Source organism: Mixophyes fleayi, chromosome 12, assembly GCF_038048845.1.
Source record: "Mixophyes fleayi isolate aMixFle1 chromosome 12, aMixFle1.hap1, whole genome shotgun sequence".
Classification (NCBI taxonomy): domain Eukaryota; kingdom Metazoa; phylum Chordata; class Amphibia; order Anura; family Limnodynastidae; genus Mixophyes; species Mixophyes fleayi.
Window position 1 is genome coordinate 72955297 of NC_134413.1, and position 25505 is coordinate 72980801.

The 25505-nt window shown below is 43.4% G+C and overlaps 1 protein-coding gene across 2 annotated transcripts; it reads right to left on the bottom strand.

The window, feature by feature from the left end:
* Positions 1 to 11428: 11428 nt before the first annotated feature.
* LOC142108251 (uncharacterized) lies at positions 11429 to 24659 on the bottom strand. 2 transcript variants are annotated; one of them, XM_075191880.1, is made up of 7 exons: positions 24597 to 24659; positions 19663 to 19820; positions 17111 to 17275; positions 16932 to 17031; positions 16748 to 16845; positions 16507 to 16618; positions 11429 to 13553 (listed from the first exon to the last, which is right to left on the bottom strand). In XM_075191880.1, the coding sequence occupies exons 2-7, from the start codon at positions 19729 to 19731 to the stop codon at positions 12313 to 12315; spliced, it is 1785 nt and encodes a 594-aa protein (XP_075047981.1). In that variant the 5' UTR covers positions 19732 to 19820; positions 24597 to 24659; the 3' UTR covers positions 11429 to 12312. The 2 variants fall into 2 exon arrangements, with proteins under 2 accessions (XP_075047981.1, XP_075047982.1); XM_075191881.1 differs by having other exon boundaries at positions 19663 to 19816; positions 24597 to 24657.
* Between the last annotated feature and the right edge of the window lie 846 nt (positions 24660 to 25505).

Below are 25505 nucleotides of genomic sequence, written 5' to 3' on the forward strand. Positions count from 1 at the left end.
AAATGAGTGATGTGCCAGGGTTAATAATGGTACAGTGAGCCCCCGCAGCCACATAACACTACCCAACCCCCTGTATCATGCAGATTCACTTCCTCTATACAGAAAATAACTAAGCAGAAGATAATCAGCCATCTTGTGCCTGCCTAGTGAAGCCACTGACAGTACACATACCAGAGACAGCTTCTTACATTTTATAAATTCTAATTTCTCTTCCCTGCCATTGGGGGACATCGAGACATTGGGTATAGTAGTGGGTTCAGGAGTTCTTGTCACTTTAACTGTTAAATCTTTGGACTCCTCCCCTGCTATGCCCCTCCTCTCCAGAGAGATCCTTCATTTTTTTAAGTGACTTAGAGTTCGGTCACTGGAGTATAGGCCCCTGCCTATACTTTGTCAAGCAGTAGGATTACATGTTATTATTTTTTATTCTATTCAGGTGCAGCGCGGGATCCCAGGCAAGACCCAGCAGAGTGAGTAGGACTCAGCTCTGCTCACTCTGGATCCCAGCGCAGGTAAGTGAAGCCTAGCGCTCATTTCTACCAGCACCTCTGCCGGCATTTATTCTAAGGGGCCATTAGTTAGGTTTATTGGTCTAAGTGGAAGGTGAAAATATTCAGAAGGGACACAGAACGGTGTTTTAGTTCAACTTGTATGTGTCTAGCAGCGGCAGGGGAGTGAAGCTGTATCAGCCTCTCCCACCTCCCCCCCCCCCCCCCCCGCCTGCCGCGATCCTCTTGCCGGCAGGTCCCCGCTCTCCCTAGACAGAACGAGCATATTGGGGGACAGAAGCAGCGCTCACACTTGGGAGAGGTGAGTCGGCTGCAGTAAGGAGCGCGCTGAGCTGGGCATAAAATCTGAATAGCGCACCATTAGACTCTCCTAGGCGGCCATTGGAGGATAGGGCCAGCGAGTTTTGTTTTACAGAGGCAGAGCGGGCAGAGCCAGGAAGGGGAGGAGTGTTATCGCAGCTTCCTGGATCTGGTCTTCCCGCGCGGTGAACGGCGGGGGTGAAGAGAAGGTCACTGCTGAAAGCGTGCAGCTCTGTCTGTAGATTCCTCTGCTCTGCCTCTCCTCCGGTGATATCCTTATATGCCCTAATCGCTACAGGCTTGTATGATTAGAGGAGCATTTGGGGAGTGTATATATGTGGTTATATGGTCTTGTGAGTTATTTCATGTAAAAGGAATTTTCACAGACAGTACTATAACGGTCTTTTGTATTATTTGGAGTGGTGCTCTTTCAGAGACTTCCTAGCACAGGACTCTCCTATTTTGTCGTCTTAAATTGTCTGTATTTCTTTTAATAATTATTTTAAGAAGCAGAACAATGGCGGAGAAGGGGACAGCTAAAGGCAAGGGTACTTCTGTGCCTGCTGCAGTATATTATGCCTGTTCAAAATGTAACACAAAACTTTCTGTTGGCCACACAGACCGAAACGCCCTTTGCGCAGCTTGTACTGCAGACGCTCAGAGGCGAAACAACCCAGCCCAGGAGGGATCCTCTGCAATGGTGGAACCGCCCTGGATTAGGTCTTTTTCTTCGGCTATGGAGAAAATGACGGCTGTGATGCTGCGGGCAATAGAGGTACGTGACAACACTACTCCACTTACACTTGCAGGCAGCCAGTCTGACGAGAATGCCACATCACAGGCAGGGTCTACCCACGGGGAAGATCGGCTAGTATCTATTTCCCAGAGGGGTAAGAGAGCCATTACTGATGCAGATCTGGAAATAGATCAGCTTTCTGATCGCTCCTCAGCCGAAGAAGGTGAGGTAGATATCGACCCAGAAGGGGAGGCTATCTATGATTCTGACTCTGGCTCCACGAGCGTGGACAGTCTTATTTAGGGAATCAGACATGCCTTAGGGTTAGCTGATCCGGAGCCCGTAGCGCCTAAGGATATATCCTTATTTAAAAGACCTAAGGCACAGTTAGCAATTTTCCCGCATTCTCCAGAAATGTTGGAGATTATTTCTGAAGCTTGGCACAAGCCAAATAAGCAGTTTATGATGCCGGGAAAGTAAGTCTCTTTATCCTCTGCCTCCTGAGGACACAGTAAAATAGGAGACTTTGCCTAGGGTGGACACACCGGTAGCCTGGTTAGCTTCATCTTCAGCTATCCTGGTCCAAGAGCGGATAACCCTTAAGGATTACAATGATAAGAAGTGTGATCTGGCTCTTCACTCAGCTTATACCGCTGTGGGAAGTTTGTTTAGGCCTAATATGGCTATAGCATGGGCCAACAAGGCTGTACAGTTATGGATGGAGGCTTTGATTAAGGGCCTTAGAGATAACACTCCGCGTACAGAGCTAGTAGATCTAGCACAACATGTACTAGAAACTTCGGAGTACGTAGGGAACGCTGCCATGGATGCAGTTTCGGTAAATGCCAAGGGCTCGGCTCTTACTGTAGCAGCTCGTCGTCTATGGTTATGGACGTGGTCGGTGGACGCAGACTCTAAGAAAGCTTTAGAGAATTTACCCTTTGATGGACAAACTCTATCCGGGGCGGAGCTCGAAAGGGTTATTCAGGAGACCACGGGAGGTAAGAGTACTGCTCTACCCACGGTTTCAAACAGGCCCCGTCAGGGTAGATTTCGTTCCTTTCGGAGCTTTTCCCGAGGGGGTGCCTTTAATAGAGGGTATTCCTCAGCGTCTAGATCATCGGCTATTAGAGGCAGAGGAGCTAGAGGTACAGCAAGGAGAGGTTCTGCTCGTCCAGCAGACAAGCCCTCTGCGTGACATAGTTCTTCAGGGGGAGCATCAGGTGGGGGCACGTCTTCAATTCAGGGATCGGTGGTGGAAATCCACGACGGATCTCTGGGTTCAAGGAGTTGTGTCCCGGGGCTACATCATAAATCTAGCCCACTCCTCTCCCCTCTTGCCCCCGCAGACGTGTAGCACTTTAGGAAGCCATACAAAAGCTCCTTTCTGCTCAAGTAATAGTTCAGGTCCCTCCTCTAGAACGGGGGCGAGGTTTTTACTCAAACCTCTTCCTGGTGCCAAAACCAGACGCATCCTTCCGGCCCATCCTGAATCTTCGGTCTCTGAACAAGCAGCTGAAGATTCAAAGATTTCGCATGGAATCCCTTCGCTCTGTGATAGCAGGGATAGAAAAAGGGGAGTTTTTGGCATCATTTAGAAATCAAGGTTGCTTACCTACATGTACCGATCTGGGAAGGACACCAGAGTCTCCCTCGGTTCGCAGTAGGAAAGGCGCACTTTCAGTTCAGGGCACTCCCCTTCGGCCTGGCTACCGCACCCAGAGTCTTTACCAAGATCATGGCAGTCATGGTCTTTCTATTGCGCCAGAAGGGCATAACAATTGTCCCTTACCTAGACGACCTTCTGTTGAAGGCACCGTCTGCGGTCCTTTTATCCCAACAGATTCAGACTGTTATGCAGTTTCTTCAGAGTCACGGTTGGGTGTTGAATTTACCCAAGTCATCGCTGGTGCTAACTCAGCAGATGCGATTCTTGGGTCTGCTTTTCGATACTCAGTCTCTGAGAGTTTATCTCCCAGCAGAAAAAGTCCTAGCTTTGCAGTCAAAGACCAGAGCCTTGCTGAGGAAGAGGAGTGTCTCTGTTCTCAGTTGCATGAAGCTCCTGGGGACGATGGTCTCGGTATTCGAGGCAGTTCCGTTTGCTCAATTTCACTCAAGTCCACTTCAGGGGGAGATCCTGCGGAAGTGGTCAGGGTCGCAGATGAATTTGTACAAACAGATGGTTTGTCTGTCCACAGCCACAAGGCTATCTCTGGTCTGGTGGACGTCCCGATCCAACTTGGAGAGAGGCCAATCCTTACAGGTATGGTCTTGGACTCTAGTTACAACAGACGCCAGTCTGTTGGGATGGGGGGGAGTAACAGGAACCCTGAGGCTTCAGGGTCTCTGGTCCCCTCAGGAATCACGTCTTCCAATAAACATTCTGGAGCTCACAGCAGTGTACAATACTCTGATAGGTGCACAGGAATTTCTAAGAGGAAAACCTCTTCAGATTCAGTCCGACAACGCCACCACGGTAGCATACATAAATCATCAGGGGGGCACTCGCAGCGTGGCTGCTATGCGAGAGGCCAAACGCATACTAGCGTGGGCAGAACATCAGGTCCCCAGGATTTCAGCCATTCACATTCCGGGGGTGAAGAATTGGGAAGCAGACCTCCTCAGCAGACACACCCTTCATCCCGGGGAATAGGCTCTAAACAGTCAGGTATTCTCCCTACTGGTGGAGCGTTGGGGCTGTCCGGAGATAGACCTGATGGCGTCCAGTCTGAACCATCAGGTGCCGCGCTACGGTGCAAGAGCACGAGACCCAGCGGCAGAAATAGTAGATGCCATGTCACCTGCTTGGCAGTACCGGATGGTGTACATTTTCCCGCCCATCCCAATGATTGCGCGGGTGCTAAAGAAGGTGAAGAAAAAGTTCCCGCAATTTTCATAGCTCCATTCTGGCCACACAGAGCGTGGTTCTCAGATCTGCTGTTGTTAGCAGGAGGTCCTCCATTTCGGCTTCCCATGCAGGCAGATCTTCTGGTTCAAGGTCCATTCCTTTACCAAGGTTTGAATCAGCTGGCTTTGACGGCCTGGCTATTGAAACCCTAATACTTTAGGCTAAAGGTTTCTCTCAAGAGGTAACAAACACCATGATTAAGGCCAGGAAGCCTGCGTCGTCTTCCATTTAGAGTGTGGAAGACGTATATTGTGTGCTGGGAGTCTAGGGGTTTTCATTCCTCAAGATTTAAGATTTCCCGTGTCCTGGATTTTCTTCAGGACGGGGTTCAGAAGGGTTTGCGGCTTAGTTCCCTCAAGGGGCAGATATCCGCCCTCTCTGTCTATTTTCAGAAAAAGATTGCTGAATATGCAGATATCAGGACTTTCTTGCAGGGTGTGTTGCGTATACAACCTCCTTTTTGTCATCCTGTTGAGCCCTGGAACCTCAATGTGGTTCTTCGGGCTCTTTCTAAACATCCGTTTGAGCCTTTACAGTCTGTTGACTTACGGTATCTTATGTGGAAGACAGTGTTTTTGTTGGCCATAGCTTCAGCACGAAGAGTGTCTGAGCTTGGGGCACTTCGCTGTGACCCTCCTTTTCTTATTTTTCACGCAGACAGGGCAGTCCTTCGGACCAAGCCGTCTTTTGTTCCTAAAGTGGTTTCTAGATTCCACCTAAATCAGGAAATTGTTGTCCTGGCTTTTAAGGCAAAGAGGGACTCTTCAGAAGGGTCTATGCAGTACTTGGATGTGGTGCGAGCTCTACAAATTTATGTAGATCGTACAGCGCAGGTTAGAAAGACCAGAGATCTTTTTGTTTTATATGACGCCAATAAAAGAGGCTGGCCTGCTTCAAAGCAGTCAATTGCTCGGTGGATTACGTCCACGATTCGTGAGGCTTATGTTTTAGCTTCTCTAGCCGTTCCGAAGACTTTAAGGGCACATTCTACTAGGGCAGTGGGGGCCTCCTGGGCGGCTAGGCACGGCGCGTCGGAAGAACAGTTGTGTAGAGCAGCGACTTGGTCTTCCGTCCACACATTCACAAGATTTTATAGACTTCAGGGTTTTGCATGGGCTGATGCAAGCTTTGGTCGCAGAGCATTCTCACCCTTGAGGGAGAATCCGTAGTTGTTTTTATATCTGTTGGAATATATTGTTTTTTATTTCTATATCTCGGAGAATTTTGATAGGATCTATTGCTATGGGGAACAGCAGAGGATACCTCCTGTCTGTTGGGCAGATATCTGACCCTTGAACGGGATCGGTTTTTATCCTCTTTCGATTGGAACCTTTTTCTATTGTTCATGGAGGGATTTCTAAAACGCTGATTAAAGGTCCTCACTCTATCATTCTTATAGTCATCCCTATCCCGCTTCAATTTCAGATCTTTCCGGTTAATCAGTGAATTCTCAAAATCAACTAAACGCTTGCTGATCTTATTGTCTCTTTCCTGAAAACCATCTAATAGTTCAAATGATTTCAGGGACTCTTGAACTTTATCGATCTCATGTTGGATGGTATCTACCTTAGTATTCCTATATTTAACTAGGAGTTTCATTAAATCAAGGGAACACCCATCCAGGATGTTATTCCAATCCTTGATAAACCCCATATCATCTGGAAATGAGGAGGATTTAAAAATACGTAAACCCCTCGGTATAATGCCCTCATCAATATATTTTTGTATAGTCACCTGATCCCACCAGTGTCTAGTTTCAGACATACACAGTGATTCAAGTTTATTAAATAAGTGGTACATATCTACTGTATTATCGGGTAGAGTTTCTTTAGATTTAGAGATAGACTGAGACATAAAGTTATGCCTTCTCTCTAGTCTGTCTACCATGCACCTTAAGGGTGCCATATCGTAAGGAAACTGAGTCAAAGAACGTGTATATAAACAGATTGAGCAGCCCAGAAAAACAGGAGTAATAAAACTTATATATATATATACACAACTGGGCGCTAATACGACCTAGAGAATGGGCACCAGCAGCTTAATAATGGGCTCCAAACCCATATGTAGAAATACAAACAAAAAAATAGAAAAAAGCGCTAGGTGAACCACACAAAGTATTTAATAAAAATAAAAATGCACAATAAATACACAAAGGCTTGTACGAAAAGCAGAAAGATCAGTGAACAGCAAATAGCCAATATCTTCCAGAAACATTGGAATATCCTAAAGTCTGATTGTGACCTGAAAGAAGTGTTAGAGGATAGGATCTCTATGACATGGTGTAGATCTAAGAATTTGGGGTTTCATTTAGTCCACAGTTTCTCACCATTTGAAAAGAGAATTTCTAATAAACCAATGGGTTTTTTCAAATATGGCGTATGCCGGGCATGTCAATTTATGATACAAACAAAGGAGTATAAAGATCGGTTCTCGAGAGTTAAATCAAAGGATTCATAAATTGTAACCCTCCGAATGTTATTTACTGCTTAACTTGCCCCTGTAACTTAAACTATGGTGGCATGACAGGCAGGTCACTCAAAAGTAGAATCTTGGAGCATGTAGGCAACATAAAAAGAGTCAAGAGAGACAGAGATAATTTAAAACAAGTAACATATGTTGAAAGGCACTTTATGAAGTGCCATGACTGTGATCCAAGATCACTACAGGCATTTGTCATGGAACAGATCAAGATGGGTTTGAGAGGAGGAGATCTCCATCAGGAGCTCAAGAGGGAATCAAAGAGAATTCTCCTTATGGATTGTTTAGCTCTTATCTGATACAGGGCAACTCAGTTATGATATAATCACGATAAACATTTGACATTCTTATAATTCATATGAATACACTAATAAAAACTGTGTTTCATTTATCAAAGGTGATCGCTAGATATGGAAAGCAATTGTTATACAGAAAGGTAGTTACTTGCAAAATAATAGATTAGAATGTATAATAGATATTTACTAATGGCATCATTTGGCATTACATATAGGTAATTATAAACTCCACATATCATTGTGTTCTCATTTTTTACACAACTTATGCACTTTCATTTTTGGGCTTTTATTACATTTTATTTTTGCTATCCACTCCATTGAACTCATCTGTGTCAGCAGTGTTTCACAGTCCTGATTTACAGCTCGATCTTGCTCCAGCACCTTCCCTTGTACTGTGTTGCTCTCTAGCTCCAACTCTACACAGTCCACATCTGGTATTATACCATCCTCTACTCTGCACTGCCAATCTGTTATACTGGTGAAGGTTGGTACTGCATCCTGTTGCAAACTCCGTAAACCTGCTAAATCTGGTCGAGGTGCATCCTGCATCCCAGTTGCCATAGAGATCTTAGCTCAACATCTTATTGTGTAGTCCAGGGTTTCCCAAACCCAGTCCTCAGGGCTCCCCAACAGTGCAGGTTTTCCGGATCACGTGACATAATTAGGACCACCTGTGGATCTGTTACAATGTGTCATTCAGTAATGAATACACCTGTGCTCCAGGAAGGAGATATGGAAAACCTGCACTGTTGGGGAATTAAGTTACCACTACTCGGGATTAAGTCCTGGTGACAACCGAGCACCGGCAAACACATCTGGTTCTATAGGAAAGGAGGTTGCTAAAGATGAAGCTCTCATCAACGACAGGTTCTGGTAACTGGTAGGGTGACTTGTGACAAAGTAAAAATATTTATATTGTGACTCTATTGTATCGCTGGAAATAGTGTTGATGAATGTGTGTTTTATTCCTGTACATGTCCAATACATCATTTTTGTATTAGCTTCTCAAGTCTTGTTTTTGAAATAAATAAGAATGTTTAGAGAGCTATGTTTATATTTGGATCAAAACTCTCAAAATTCATATCATGTATAGTTATTTAAATTTAAGCCAAAACTCAATTTCAGAAGTTACTTTTGTTTTTGTTATAGCACATTTTTATTTGGATTTATGCCTTACTTTAGTTTTTATAGTATCATAAACAAATCTGTTTAATATTGAGTTCAAGCTGTGTTTTGGAGCTCAACATAGCTGTAAGTATTAGCTCTGCCATATTCCAGCCCACGTCTCGTTTTAGTGCTTGAGGTCTTTATGTTTTAGCCCTGTTTCCATCTAAGTCCAAGCCTCAGTTTGGAGCTGAATGTGTTTGCGTGTATTAGTTTTCTTTTATTTAAGTCCAAGCCTCGTTTTGGTATTTATATGCATTAAATGTGTTTCTAAATCCAAACCTCATTTTTGACTCCATCTAAAAGAATGCAGCCTCACTTTGAATTTCCTTCAAGCCTCATTGCGAGTTAAGCGACGACTTCCGTACAGGATCTTTGTCTCCACGGCGGCACTTTATTGGCTGCTATACACTTTAAAAAGTCAGACAATTAGTAACATTGAGAAAGACTCAAATCTGAGGAGTCAAAACGCGTTGGTCACTGTGGTGATTCCTCGCTGACCAGGACGTTCACTTGGTTGGTGATTGGAAGGAGACTTCCGGGACTAATTTCAGCTTTACCTTCCTCCGTGTCTTCGTGTGAGCTTTGTGGTAGGGTCATCCACCCTATATTTATGTAGATGGTACCTATTTGTGCACCAGTTTTTATCTATATGGAATGTGAGTGTATTTTTAAATATTTGGTATTGGTGTAATAAAGAATAATGCAGTAGATATTTTTAGGTCTTTTTTCACATTTCCATATTGGGAGCTATATACTGAAAGAAGACTTTATGAAGATCAATGTAGAGAATACAACACAATAATACAAGAAGCTTTTAAGGAAGCACATTATATAAGGGGGTTACCCCATTCACCTACACGTGGTTCACTGGTTTCCAGAGACAACTGCACCACTAGGAACTGAACACCAGTTATTGTACAAGAAAAATCGTTAGTCTTTGGACTTTAATGCTCTTCTGGGTGGAGGATATTTAAGTGTTAACATACTACACTATGTGTTATATATTATCCAGCTGGGAAGTGTTGCTTTTTGAAGACTTCCACTGGTCTCTTAACCTACATATACTTGTGCGCGCCCAAGCACGTATATAATATATAATAATTATATATATATATATCATTTGACTTCTAAATATCTATATTATATCTATATTATATATATATTGTTTGACTTAAAGATACCAGAACTGAAGAACTAAGTTATTGCATGTTACTTAAAATGTATTTTATACATGACATAGATGATTTTTTTTATATATATATATATATATATATATATATATATATATATATATATATATATATATATATATATATGTATAAAATATATAGTGTAGTATTTTCAGGAGAGTGATTCCAAAAACCAGTAGGTGTCACAGATGTGTACCAGATCTGTATTCCAACAAAGCTCAAAACACATGAATCCTGTGTTATTCAGCTGGAACCATATATGCTTTCTCCAGTCATCTGTACCTGTGAAGATAAGAAAAGGATAACCAAAAAATGTGTGATATTGTCACACCGATAAGTGAGTTATATCACACCAAACCACATGAACTATGTGTACCAGATAATATAAATTATTTTGCTTATCTGTACAGGTTCCTGTTGGCTCAATATTGCTTGTCTAGTTCACACAATACATAGATATAAAGAATGAGAAATCCCATATAGTATCTTTTCATAAAAACAAATTTATTGAATAATATAAAAATTGCACATTCACAAAAAATAAAAGAATCAAAGTCTTATCTGTAATCCAGGTGTAATTATACCAGTACTCACTGCCATTAATCACCACCAGGGGCAGGCTGGGCTGGGGGGCACCTGCCCACCGGGCCGGTCACATAATGGGCTACCTTGGGCTGGATCACGGGGCCACTAGCCTTTCTTTACCTTTAAAATGGTCCTAATAGGCTGTTGAATCGAGGATTCCCCCCAGGGCTAAAATTTTCCACCCCTCCCCTGATCACCACTCAGTGGAGTCAGAAAACAAAAGATTGAATTACTGGTGGTTCAATTCCAATATTGGATACAGAGAAAGTTTGAGAAATATATCACATGTAATGACCTCTACTAGAGACTTTATCAGGAGAACAAATTCATCTATATATGCACTGATTACTTATACTATAACTGGTGGCCATTTTGCACATGCACAGTTCATATTCATCAGTGCGCATGCGCGGCTTAAGTATTAAGTGCAGATCGTTCGTGATTGCACCAAGTAAACACCTAGGAATGCCTCACATTACCTGTAAAATATATCAGAAACAGAGGCAGAGGATCTAAGAGACCTCATATATGTGGCTTAACAATTTCTTACAAGTGGCAGCCATAACAATTTCGGGCACGGCGCCAGTTAACTTATTGTGGTGCACACCTGTCTCGTTCGCAAATTAGATAAGGGCAACATAACCCATAGACACATACATCAATCAGCCATAACATTAAAACCACCTGCCTAATTTTGTGTAGGTCCCCCTCCCCTCGTGCCAACAAAACTGTTTTGACCATGCGAGGCATGGACTTCACAAGACCTGTGAAGGTGACCTGTGGTATGTGGCACCAAGACGTTAGCAGATCCTTTAAGTACTGTAAGTTGTAAGGTGGGGCTTCCAAGGCTTGGACTTATTCTTACAGCATATTCCACAGATGCTCGAATGGACTGAGATCTAGGGAATTTGGAGGCCAAGTCAACACCTTGAACTCTTTGTCATGTCCCTAAAACCATTCCTGAACACTTTTTGCAATGTGGCAGGGTGCATTATCCTGATGAAACAGGCTACTACATTCAGGGAATACCGCTGCCATGAAGGGGTGTACTTGGTCTGCAACAAAGCTTAGGTAGGGGGTATGTGTCAAAGTAACACCCACATGAATGCCAGGACCCAATGTTTCCCAGTAGATTATAATCTAGAGTATCACAATGCCTCCACCGGCTTGCCTTCTTCCCATTGTACATCCTGGTGACTTCTCTTCCCCATATTAAACGACGCACACGCACCTGGCCGTCCACGATGTAAAAGAAAATGCGATTCATCAGACAAGGCCACCGTCTTCTATTGCTCCATGGTCCAGTTCTAGCGCTCACTTGCCCATTGTAGGCATTTTGGTGGTGGATCAGCATGAGCTCTCTAACCGTTCTGTGGCTGCACAGCCCCATAGGCAGCAACCTTCGATCCACTGTGTGTTCTGACACCTTGCTATCATAGCCAGCATTACCTTTTTCAGAAATTTGTGCTATAGTAGCTCTTCTATGGGATCGGACCAGCCAGGCTAGCCTATGCTCCTCATGCGCTTGGGTGCCCATGACCCTGTCGTTGGTTCACCGGTTGTCCTTTCTTGGACTACTTTTGGTAGGTACTAACCACTGCATACCGCAAACACCCCACAAGATCTGTCGTTTTGGAGATGCTCTGACCCAGTCATCTAGCCATCACAATTTGACTCTTGTCAAAGTCGCTCAGATCCTTACGCATACCCATTCTTCCTGCTTCCAACACATCAACTTCAAAAACTAAGTGTTGACTTGCTGTCTAATATATCCCACCACTTAACAGGTGCCATTATAACGAGATAATAACTGTTATTCACTTCACTTGTCAGCGATATTAATATTGTGGACGACTGGGGTGTATATTATATATATCTATCTATATCTCTCTCTACACACACATTATATATATATATATATATATATATATATATATATATATATATATATATATATACACACACACACACGGACCAATAGTTTAATTTACATTAACAGTCAACTGATTTTACAATATTTGGAGAATTGTGGAAAACTTGTTTCATTTCCAATTGCTTTTGTCCTGTGTGAAATTTTTGATGTTCAACAAGTTTAAATTTCTGTGTAAACCATTTCCAACATTCAGAACATTTATAAGGTTTCTCACCTGTGAGTTTTCTGATGTTCAACAAGATTTGATTTCTGTGTAAAACATTTCCCACATTCAGAACATGGAAATGGTTTCTCACCTGTGTGAATTCTCAGATGTTTAACAAGATTTGATTTCTGTGTAAAACATTTCCCACACTCACATGACCATTTCTTACCTGTGTGACTTCTCTGATGTTTAACAAGAGTAGATTTATTTGTAAAACATTTCCCACATTCAGAACATGGAAATGGTTTCGCACCTGTGTGAGTTCTCTGATGTTTAACAAGATTTGATTTCTGTGTAAAACATTTCCCACACTCACATGACCATTTCTCACCTGTGTGACATTTCTGATGTTTAACAAGAGTAGATTTATTTGTAAAACATTTCCCACATTCAGAACATGGAAATGGTTTCTCACCTGTGTGAATTCTCAGATGTCCTATAAGATTTTGTTTGAAATTAAACCTTTCCCCACATTCAGAACATGTAAATGGTTTCACACCTGTGTGAGCTCTCTGATGTTTAACAAGATTTGATCTCTGTGTAAAACATTTCCCACACTCAGAACATGTAAACGGTTTCTCACCTGTGTGAGTTCTCTGATGTAAAACAAGATATGATTTCTTTGCAAAACATTTCCCACACTCAGAACATGTGAATGATTTGTCACCTGTGTGAGTTGTCTGATGTCTTATAATTTTTTTACCTGTGTGAGTTTTCTTGTGTGAAACTAAATTTGATTTCTGTGTAAAACATTTCCCACACTCAGAACATGGAAATGGTTTCTCACCTGTGTGAGTTTTCTGATGTTCAACAAGATTTGATTTCTGTGTAAAACATTTCCCACACTCAGAACATGGAAATGGTTTCTCACCTGTGTGAGTTTTCTGATGTTCAACAAGATTTGATTTACGTGTAAAATATTTCCCACATTCAGAACATGGAAATAGTTTCTTGCTTGTGTGAGTTATCTGATGTTTATGAAGAGATGACTTAACCACAAAGCATTTCCCACCCTCAGGACATAGAAATATTTTATCATCTGTATGAGCTGTACTATGTGTAACAATATCTATGTTATCAGGAGAACATTTCTCATGATTAGAGAGTTCCGATGGTTTATCTGGATGTATAATTAGGGTAGTGGGGCTTCCTCCTGGGGAACCATGTGTGATGTTATCATCTTCTATTTCAAAATCTGTAGAAAAAATAAATTTTCCCTCCGAGATATTCCTGTGTTTGCATCCATCTGTTGGAAATAAAATAAATGTATGAAAATAAGACTTTGTATTTCACATTGATTGACATATTATAATGCCCAACATTTTCCTACTATGAGTAAGTTGAAATGTCCAGCTGTTTAATTTCAATTTGTAAACTACAAACACTTCTTCACTATTAGAAAACTGCATTACAAGCACATTGCATAAACCCAGCCACAGTGACACGCAAATAACATCCAACTTGGATAATTCCAGCCAAAATGTGGACATTGGAGAGTAACATCTCCTAAGCATACCCATAGCCCAGCCAGCCTCCTACAACAGGAAGACTCATTGTCTAACTAGACTCTGCCATCACACGCAAACACTGGAGCTTCAAAAGTAGAGTACAGATAGGTTAAATGAGCAGTGAGTCCTGGATATGGGTTTACACTACCGTTGGTCTCGTTGCACAGAGCAATAGAAAGTATCAGAATAGAGTAAGACAATGGAGTAGGGCAGAGATGGGCAACAGCACAAAGTAAAGTATAAGAGCAAAGCACGGAACTGAGTCAGATCAGAAAAATAAAGAGCAACTGTACAGAGCATACAAACACGCAGATCGGAGAGAAACTATTATGCAATGACGGGTGTGTGTGTGTTAAAAGGGGGAGATTGTGTGAAGAGAAGTTTGTGATGGGGTGTAAGTGATCTTAGAGGGAGGAAAATAATCTCATATTCTGCATTAGTATTACAGTGATAATATACAGCTGAGGATCAAATATTCATGGTAATGTCACATGTGGTAATACAGGGAGATGGTTATGGATAATATCACAGCAGGAAGTGTACAGGACATTCATGTGTAATTTCATGGAGTCAGACTGATGTCCCATGAGATAAACCAGACAGTGTGAGGAGGAGACTGGTCAGATCTGTGGGCTGGGAGCACACAATGATATGATGTGAGGAGGAGACTGGTCAGATCTCTGGGCTGGTAGCACACAATGATATGATGTGAGGAGGAGACTGGTCAGATCTGTGGGCTGGGAGCACACAATGATATGATGTGAGGAGGAGACTGGTCAGATCTGTGGGCTGGTAGCACACAATGATATGATGTGAGGAGGAGACTGGTCAGATCTCTGGGCTGGGAGCAGACAATGATATGATGTGAGGGGGAGACTGGTCAGATCTGTGGGCTGGTAGCACACAATGATATGATGTGAGGAGGAGACTGGTCAGATCTCTGGGCTGGGAGCAGACAATGATATGATGTGAGAAGGAGACTGGTCAGATCTGTGGGCTGGGAGCACACAATGATATGATGTGAGGGGGAGACTGGTCAGATCTCTGGGCTGGTAGCACACAATGATATGATGTGAGGAGACTGGTCAGATCTCTGGGCTGGGAGCACACAATGATATGATGTGAGGAGACTGGTCAGATCTGTGGGCTGGGAGCACACAATGATATGATGTGAGGGGGAGACTGGTCAGATCTGTGGGCTGGTAGCACACAATGATATGATGTGAGGAGGAGACTGGTCAGATCTCTGGGCTGGGAGCAGACAATGATATGATGTGAGAAGGAGACTGGTCAGATCTGTGGGCTGGGAGCACACAATGATATGATGTGAGGGGGAGACTGGTCAGATCTCTGGGCTGGTAGCACACAATGATATGATGTGAGGAGACTGGTCAGATCTCTGGGCTGGGAGCACACAATGATATGATGTGAGGAGACTGGTCAGATCTCTGGGCTGGGAGCACACAATGATATGATGTGAGGAGGAGACTGGTCAGATCTGTGGGCTGGTAGCACACAATGATATGATGTGAGGAGGACACTGGTCAGATCTGTGGGCTGGTAGCACACAATGATATGATGTGAGGAGGAGACTGGTCAGATCTCTGGGCTAGGAGCACACAATGATATGATGTGAGGAGGAGACTGGTCAGATCTGTGGGCTGGGAGCACACAATGATATGATGTGAGGAGGAGACTGGTCAGATCTCTGGGCTGGGAGCACACAATGATATGATGTGAGGGGGAGACTGGTCAGATCTGTGGGCTGGGAGCACACAATGATATGATGTGAGGAGGAGACTGGTCAGATCTGTGGGCTGGGAGCACACAATGATATGATGTGAGGAGGAGACTGGTCAGATCTCTGGGCTGGGAGCACACAATGATATGATGTGAGGGGGAGACTGGTCAGATCTGTGGGCTGGGAGCACACAATGATATGATGTGAGGAGGAGACTGGTCAGATCTCTGGGCTGGGAGCACACAATGATATGATGTGAGGAGGAGACTGGTCAGATCTCTGGGCTGGGAGCACACAATGATATGATGTGAGGGGGAGACTGGTCAGATCTGTGGGCTGGGAGCACACAATGATATGATGTGAGGAGGAGACTGGTCAGATCTCTGGGCTGGGAGCACACAATGATATGATGTGAGGGGGAGACTGGTCAGATCTCTGGGCTGGGAGCACACAATGATATGATGTGAGGAGGAGACTGGTCAGATCTGTGGGCTGGCAGCACACAATGATATGATGTGAGGAGGAGACTGGTCAGATCTCTGGGCTGGGAGCACACAATGATATGATGTGAGGGGGAGACTGGTCAGATCTCTGGGCTGGGAGCACACAATGATATGATGTGAGGAGGAGACTGGTCAGATCTGTGGGCTGGTAGCACACAATGATATGATGTGAGGAGGAGACTGGTCAGATCTCTGAGCTGGGAGCACACAATGATATGATGTGAGGAGAAGACTGGTCAGATCTGTGGGCTGGGAGCACACAATGATATGATGTGAGGAGGAGAGCAGAAGTCTACTAGGGACTGATGGCTCCTGACTACCCACTGGGCAAATACTTTTTTCTCATTAGTTTTTACTGACAGAGGAGGGTGTAGAGTAAAAGATTGTTTTAGTGTCTGAATAAGCAAAATATTTGACTCTTTTCTGTAATAAGTGTGTATTACTCACCTGTGCTGATATCTGTAGGGATTTCCTCCTCCTTACACTGCTGATCACCCCTCACATACGTCTCTTTATTTCCCTCTATAATTTCCATTTTAATGTCAGTCAGGACATTGTCCTAAATAGTTCACAAAATAATATAAAAAAATCATAATTAATAATCTGTGTGTAGAAGATCCACACCACTTTTTTACAGATCACATAATGAAAAGGTCATTTCGGAATTTAGCGAGATCCTAAAATCTACCTGATACTCCTGTGGGATAATGAGATTTTCCTGTTTACAATCTTGTGAATAAAGAGGACGGAGATATCTCTCTGGGGTATTTCTGTTACTGGATCCATCTGCAAGAAACACTGACTGATTACATTGCTTATATATGAGTACCAGATAATGTGTGTATCTAGATGGCCCTTAAGTCTCCTCTTACCTAGTGATGTGAGGGGCTGGGGATTCTCCATCTTCACGTCCTCGTACAGACCCTTGGGCCCTTCTAAATTCTCCAACTCATCCTGACACTTTATAGGAACCTGACATACACAATGACACAGTCATCATCCAGACACATGCCCTAATATTACTGTATTATGTCCCATTCCCAGCAGTCACCTCTCCTGTCACCAGCTGAACGATTTGTTTGGTCAATTCCAGGATCTTCTGGCCATTGATTTCCTCACGTATCAGTGACTGACGTTCAGGCACCGTGATGGAGATCTGGGTTGTGCTCAATACTCCAGAAACACGGGGGCGGCTCTTGGGTGTCACTGTGTAATCCTGCGTATTGAGAGAGACATCAAAATAAATGAAGTGAAATGATCCATCTATTTGGAATATTATTATTGGTTAATTGCGCAAAACAACCAATAATGTTCTATTTTATAAATACAACCCATAGCCTATATGTAACTGTTTCCTATATACAGGAATGTGGAGTGCATATAGCATTTACCTCTCCTGCAGCTTCGGACAGTGAACCCACCTATCAGAGTCCTCCATCTACAGCCGGCCCCCTAGGATCTATCAACTTCTTTGAACAAATTAGTGCAAACAGCAAAATGAGTTTAAAGTGGGGGTTAGTAATAGACAGCGACTCAGAATGGCCGACCTATGGAAGATAGTAGGTGAGGTAAATGCAGATTTAAAGAAGATAACAATTGTTTATTTATATTTGGTAGCTCCGGGATTATTCTTAAATAAAGCTCTGCCTTAATGCCTCCCTGTCGCCTCATTTTCATAGTAGGGGCTGTGCAGCCTATTGCTACAATGTACGCCCCCCTACATCCTCTATGGTGGCCCCCCCCCCCACATACTGCGGTGGGACCGCGTCATATGCACTGAGGCCACGCTGTGCTCTTCTTGGACATCCTATGGCAAGACATTTATCAGAAACTACAGGTACACACACTAGATCAACACACAGTGGGCACGCATACACTTGTTCAGTACTGGGCACACACAGGGACAGACACACCGGGATACATCTACACAGGGACAGACACTCCGGGCGCAAACATACAGGGACAGACACTCCGGGCGCAAACATACAGGGACAGACACTCCGGGCGCAAACATACAGGGACAGACACTCCGGGCACACATTACAGTCTTTTGATGAAACAGAGAGGTAGTGAGGGGGTTACTGAATATGAATGAAATTAACTGATGACGTGGGGATTAAGAATTAAAACAGGTTGAGGGAGTTAATAGTTATAAAGGGGTTAATGATGAAGGGGTTTTCATGATGAGACTGGAGTTAATGATTTTGAAGAGGGGTTAATTCATGATGAAGGGGATGGTATTGTGCGGCCGTCATAAAAATGCTCTTAGTATTATATAGGGTTACTAGGATGCTCTCTGTATTGTATGGCAGGTCACAAGAATGCCCTCTGAATTGCATGGTGGACACAAGAATGCTCTTTGTATTATATAGGGTCACTAGGATGCTTTCTGTATTGCGCCCACAAGAATGCTCTCGGCATTGTATGAAGGACACAAGAATGCTCTTGTATGGCTTTAATACTCTTGTATGGCTTTAAGTTCCCAACCCAACCCTGCCCAGAATCCCTACCTCTCCAGTCATGTACCCGTTTTATTTATAACATTAGGTATGATGTCACTGTAACATTCCCAGAATCCCTCACCTCTCCAGTCATGTCCCCGTTTTATTTATAACATTAGGTATGATGTCACTGTGACATTCCCAGAATCCCTCACCTCTCCAGTCATGTCCCCGTTTTATTTATAACATTAGGTATGATGTCACTGTAACATTCCCAGAATCCCTCACCTCTCCAGTCATGTCCCCGTTTTATTTATAACATTAGGTATGATGTCACTGTGACATTCCCAGAATCCCTCACCTCTCCAGTCATGTCCCCGTTTTATTTATAACATTAGGTATGATGTCACTGTAACATTCCCAGAATCCCTCACCTCTCCAGTCATGTCCCCGTTTTATTTATAACATTAGGTATGATGTCACTGTAACATTCCCAGAATTCCTCACCTCTCTAGTCATGTCCCCGTTTTATTTATAACATTAGGTATGATGTCACTGTAACATTCCCAGAATCCCTACCTCTCCAGTCATGTCCCCGTTTTATTTATAACATTAGGTATGATGTCACTGTAACATTCCCAGAATCCCTCACCTCTCCAGTCATGTCCCCGTTTTATTTATAACATTAGGTATGATGTCACTGTAACATTCCCAGAATCCCTACCTCTCCAGTCATGTCCCCGTTTTATTTATAACATTAGGTATGATGTCACTGTAACATTCCCAGAATCCCTCACCTCTCCAGTCATGTCCCCGTTTTATTTATAACATTAGGTATGATGTCACTGTAACATTCCCAGAATCCCTCACCTCTCCAGTCATGTCCCCGTTGTATTTATAACATTAGGTATGATGTCACTGTAACATTCCCAGAATCCCTCACCTCTCCAGTCATGTCCCCGTTTTATTTATAACATTAGGTATGATGTCACTGTGACATTCCCAGAATCCCTCACCTCTCCAGTCATGTCCCCATTTTATTTATAACATTAGGTATGATGTCACTGTAACATTCCCAGAATCCCTCACCTCTCCAGTCATGTCCCCGTTTTATTTATAACATTAGGTATGATGTCACTGTAACATTCCCAGAATCCCTCACCTCTCCAGTCAGCAGGTAGATGATCTCCAGGGTGAGATTTAATATCCTCTCACTCCTGTCCTTGTCCATCCTCAGGGAATCAGTGAATGATACAGAACAGGTTTCACCTTCATTTGACTTCTAGTAAAAGATCCTCTGATTTCTCACAGCTCAGCTGTCTAGGAATAAATATAACAATAATTATAAACATCACAGAACAGACATTTCACATAATTAGAAGCACTGAGGGCCTCATGTAGAGTTGGTTTTTGGTGCGTTTCTTTGTGTAAAATACGTATTTCTGTACCTCATATGCACACAAATATGTGTAAGAGTAAGTCCCTATGTAGAGTGAGACATCTTATACTTACCATCCTGTACGCTTAGATAGGCTGAGCAAGGAAGGGAAGGGGGGAATGCACGCGCAGGTCAAGTACAGTAAGTGCACGTCGCATAATCTGTGTAGCATGTAGAGGTGGAAACACCAGCAGATAAGCCTGGAGGCAGCTTAACTAAGGATCTGGAGTTCACAGGACAACGGGAGCTAGCACTCCCCCACCACAGACATTAAGCGCGTCAACAACATGGCACCAAAACAAAGTGTGTTAATTGACATTGTGACTAACTTCAGAGATAAATGGTAAAGATACTAAGACATTTGTGAATAATTTCTAAGTAGACTAATCCATGAACATTGCAGATAGTTATACTGAACCTAACATCATTCTTATGTACTGTGGCTGCATCATCTGTTTAAGGAGCTTGGCCGTTGCGTTATGCAACTTATCATATATAAATTAACCTGAACACATTATAAAGACCTTATATTGTTATTTACTCGTCATTACAAACTGACTATTTTGTGAGGCACAGTGGTAGAACGGTCACCCCAGAGGGGTACACAACCGGTTGGTTTCATCCACTTAGCCCTGACCCAAAGATTATCTTGACAACAAAGCCAGAAACAGGGCTCTATATTCCAATATAACCACTATAAAAGCCAAGGGGCTGATTCATTAAGGAATGTAAATGCTGATATGTGCCATATTTTGCATTAACTTGCACCGCACCTGCCCAGAAATGGACTATTCACCAGTGAACGCAAGTACAACTAATTCATCTTTGATCTCAAAGGACACTTCAGGTAACCTAAGTTTTCATAGGTGGAACACAGAAGGAAGTCTCATTCAAGCTTTGGGCATCTCTAAGATACGTGTCTTTCAGTCGTACCATTTGCACCAGCTGCAGGGCAGGTGTAAGTGCACAGTGATAGTGATGATGGTCACATATGTATGCTGCTAGAACATGTGTTTGCAATCAAGAGTAACCGTAAAAATGCATTTTTAAAAAACGCACATTAAGTTTGTTTTGTGTTCCGTAACGAATGAGGCCGACAGTGTTTAATAACCCAAACCTAGAAACAAGGTACAGGAGTTGTAATCACATCACTGGATACCATGCTTTCAAAAAGATTTCAAAGCCTTCATCACCCTACTAAGGCAACATAACATCAAATACGGGATGTACACACCCAGATCTCCCATCGAGGCCCAAACCCTCCTTCTTAATTTGGAAATTGCAACAGAGAAAGATCACCTGCCTGAAGCAACCTCCCTACCCCAAAGACCCCCAAAAATGACTCCACAACATCTGCCCAAGGCGGAATGGGCCTCTGGGACTTGAGTAAGCATAAAGTGTCCTTCTCAAAATTGAAGGCAGATGTGGCCTCCTGGAGGTATTTCATCATCTACTGGTTGGGCAGGATCACAAGAGTCAAAATTAGTATTAGCCCTAAATGGTGGTTCCCCTCTCCCTGCTAAACAACATCCATAAAGCCCATGTTCATATCATCTGGAACAAGAGGCCAACATCCTGAAGGAACCTATCACTAGAGGGGAAAGGGGACTCCCAGATAAAATAAAGTACTATCTGGCTTTTAAACATTTCTGAAGTGGCTGAATCATATGCCCACAGAGGCACATCCTCCTCGCTAGACATTGAATTCGGCTACCTAAACTGGCCTGACCTGACCCCACGTTTGCCAAAGGCTTCCAAATCTGCTACCAATTTTAAAATTCTCAACTAAACTCTGGGACTCATATTTGTTGAAACTGAACATCACCTCCCTATGACTCGTCTCTGGGGTAATTCTGCTTTCCGGCTGGAGACATCTATGGCCAAGTTTACCAATGCCCTCTATCTGACCTTAAATTTCCCACCGACTTCAATCAGAGGTGGCTGTCCCTTGCTGACCTCTAAAAGAGTCACTCTCTCACATTCTAAACGCATTTGAATACCTTCAAATACGACATTTCTTGTACTCCCTACCTCCAACCCACACGCTTTGCGACCTCACTCCATTTGAACGCATTTTCAGACCCCAGCCCACATGCAAGTGAATGAGATCCCAAATTGATGTCATTCCACTTGGCACTGCCCAACCTATGTGAAACTATTACTAGGCGGAGTAGGAGAGGGATCTTGTCGCCCCCCCACCATGAGGAGGCCTGGGAGGACACTAGTGACACTACAAATGATAGTAAGCACTGGCGCCCATGAATTTGATGGTGCTTGTAGTACTACAAGCACCAGCATGCAAACACTCATGGGCTGTCAGTACATGCTGACACTTATTAACTATCTTGGATGCCAGGCCTTTCATTACCACCCTTCCATCTTATTCTTTCCCACCACAGCGCTGTCTGTCAATGCTACCTCCAATATCTCTCCCTCCTGACTGGATCAAGAAATAACCCCTCTCTACACAGCAAATACTATCCTGCTTTCACTCACTATTATTCTCTTGCTCCAACAACCCTATACTCAGTCATTTACACTTCAATCTCTATGGTTGAACTCTATTCTCTTTCCTTTGCTGCCTGTTGGTCCTCTCCGTTCTCCTTTTCATTCAATCCTTGCATCATCACCAGGCTTCTGTACGGTGCTAAATTCAACTGTGTCTGCTATAAAGAAACTGAAATGACCGTGCAACAGTTTATATTGTCATGTGCAAGTTCCGGTGTTACAAGAAATATGGCAACTCCGGTGTAAATGTTCTTGCGTTTATTATCCTCACACTGCCTGCTCTTACTGTGCACTTCCTGCTTTAATATAACACCTATTTCTGCACATAAGAACAAACAGCACTATCATCATCATCGGTTATTTATATAGCGCCACTAACTCCGCAGCGCTGTACAGAGAACTCACTCACATCAGTAATAGAGATCATATTCTCTGGGTATCCTTGTCCATCTTCTATGCCCTCTTATCTTCTACTTGGACAGTTCAGGAGTAACAGGGAAGATCTGTAGAGACCGTCTGCAGCTATGCCGCAGCTCATACAGCAGATCTTCGGTCTGTCAGTGTCTCTCTGGTGTGAGAGGAGCTATACCAAGTGATCATTATTATGGAGGTATTCACGCTTACACATAATAAACATTTCCTCCATTACTGTCCTGTGCTCAGTTCTCTTCCTGACCCTTTTTCTTTCAGTCCCTCTCTATTTCCCACACACAGTTCTCCAGGAGCGCTGGTCGGACATAGTACAAATATGACAAACACGACTATGGTAAGTGTTATGACTGATACAGATAATAACAGTGACATGAATACAATTAAGCATAATAATGATTCCATGGATGGTCTCGAGCTAGCAATAGTGTAGGATCCATATTAATACATGAAGACAAAGTCGTATGAGGGAGACAGACATGAGGATGAGAGGAACCTGCCTGAAAGAACTGGAGACACTGAGGCCTTAAGGCTACATGTGATATATATGTATAATAAAGAGTATAATGCTAACAAATGGTGTCTGTTTGCTTGAATGTAGGAGCGACTCCTGGTGTTACTACGGTGCAGGCGGGCGGTCCCCTGTGTACTGAGTGGCTGTCATGTATCTGCTCATTTTTGGGTGAGTATAAGAATGAGATAGGGAATGTGAATGTAACATGGGCAGTAGACCCTATGCTGTACCTACGATGGAATGGTGTCTATACTGTGACAATTACAGAATGATGGAACAAAGTATAGTGGAATGGTGCGAGGGGGACTGTGGAATGGGCAGACATGGATCATTGTGTCCTTGAGTAAGGAACTGTGTTTGTATATGGATGTGTTTATGAACGTGGATCTCATGATAGGTGGTGGGTGAGTCTAGTATTTGGTCTGAGGAATAACCACTGGGGGCTTTGAAGCAGAAGACAGTCAGACTGTAACAACTGGGATACTGGCTGTGCCTGCGGGAGGCTGATGGTGTGCTGGAATGTAGGGTAGGGAGGGAGGTGCTGGTATATGGGGGGGGGAAATAAGATAAAAGTCTATGTTACATGTATATGGTGTGGAAGAGGCATGGTAAGGGTGGGGGGGGGTTAACGGCTAGAAGGGGCCTGATGTGTACATCACAGGAATAGGGTCTTAGAATGAAGGGGGAAGGTTGGTCTGGGGTCCATGTGGGTGGTGTAGGTAGATATGACTGTGGGTAACGGTATAGATTGCTGTTGGAGGGGTTTAGAGAAAATGGGTGAGGGGAGGTGTGTGGGACAGAGGTTAGAGGGAACTCTTGTTTGACATCGGGATGGGGGGGACTGTGTGTGGGGTTAGTCTCCAGCACTAGATAAGCTATGTGTTAGTGTTAATTGGTGAAAGAAGGGGGGGGGGGATTTGGGCTAGTCATGGTGTGTGAGTCCCTCTGTGGTGTATGGGGTGTAGCTGGTCTGGATATTCAGTCTCTCACAGCTCTGCTATTACTAACAGCCCTCTGCTGACTGCAGCACGGAGCCCAATGAGGATTATGCAGCAGCTGATGCGGGAGCTCACACCACATGTATGAAGCCCTGATCGCTGGGAGGCTGCACATAAACAGGGGGTAATGGCCTCTATGGAGGTAATTCCCGCTGTCTGGTGCAGAAGGAGTAATATATTATTATAGGAAGAAATGAACTCCGACTTACACAGGTCCCGGATGTAGATGTTCCTTATAGATGATTGATGGCAGCTCTCCAGGTACTAACATGTCGTCTAAGAGACGATGTGACCACGCCCCCTGTGCTGCGTCACTAGTTCGTTATCTGTAACACCAATATTGTGTGTGGGAGACTAAGGGAAAATGGCCGCCGCTATTCTGCATTAAGGACAATACACTAACATACTGTTGTACTCTAGTAAATAATTGTTACGTACTAGATCAGCGAGAGCTAACCTGTGACACTCCAGGTGTTGTGAAACTACAAGTCCCGGCATGCTTTGCCCGTAGATAACTAGCTGACAGCTGGTAGAGCATGCTGGGACTTGCAGTTTAACAAACACCTGGAGTGTCACAGGTTAGCCATCACTGTGCTAGATAAATGTCTTGCAGGAATATATTTGTACAAGATTAGTGTACTATAAAGATACTTGTAATTTGCTTATCTGAACACGCTCTAGAGGTCATCCAAGGTGTCTGGCAGATTCTTGTTGCATAAAAACACATATGGGGGGAAATAACCATATAGTGTAGTAATTTTTAAACGTGGGAGTTTCTCCCCTTCCAGAGTAAAGTATTTTTTTTCCTCTTAGAAGTCCTTGGTGTAACCACATAAAATAAACTATGTGCATTATCAGGTCCAGGGATCCGCCTGTAGATGTTTTTCACCTGCTCCAGGTGGTTGTACTCTGTATTTTCCCCCCAATATATGAGGGGATTCCAGCATTGTGTTGACCTGTGAGAGGGGGATATGTGGATGTTCAGAAGACTGGATGTATAAAGGCTATTTTGAGATAGGTTTTAGTAAGTGAGTGAAACAAGAATATAATTTGAAGACTTCACTATGTTATTTTTTGTCACTTCCTGTTAGGAGCCGTCCTGTAACTTGCGTTGGCTC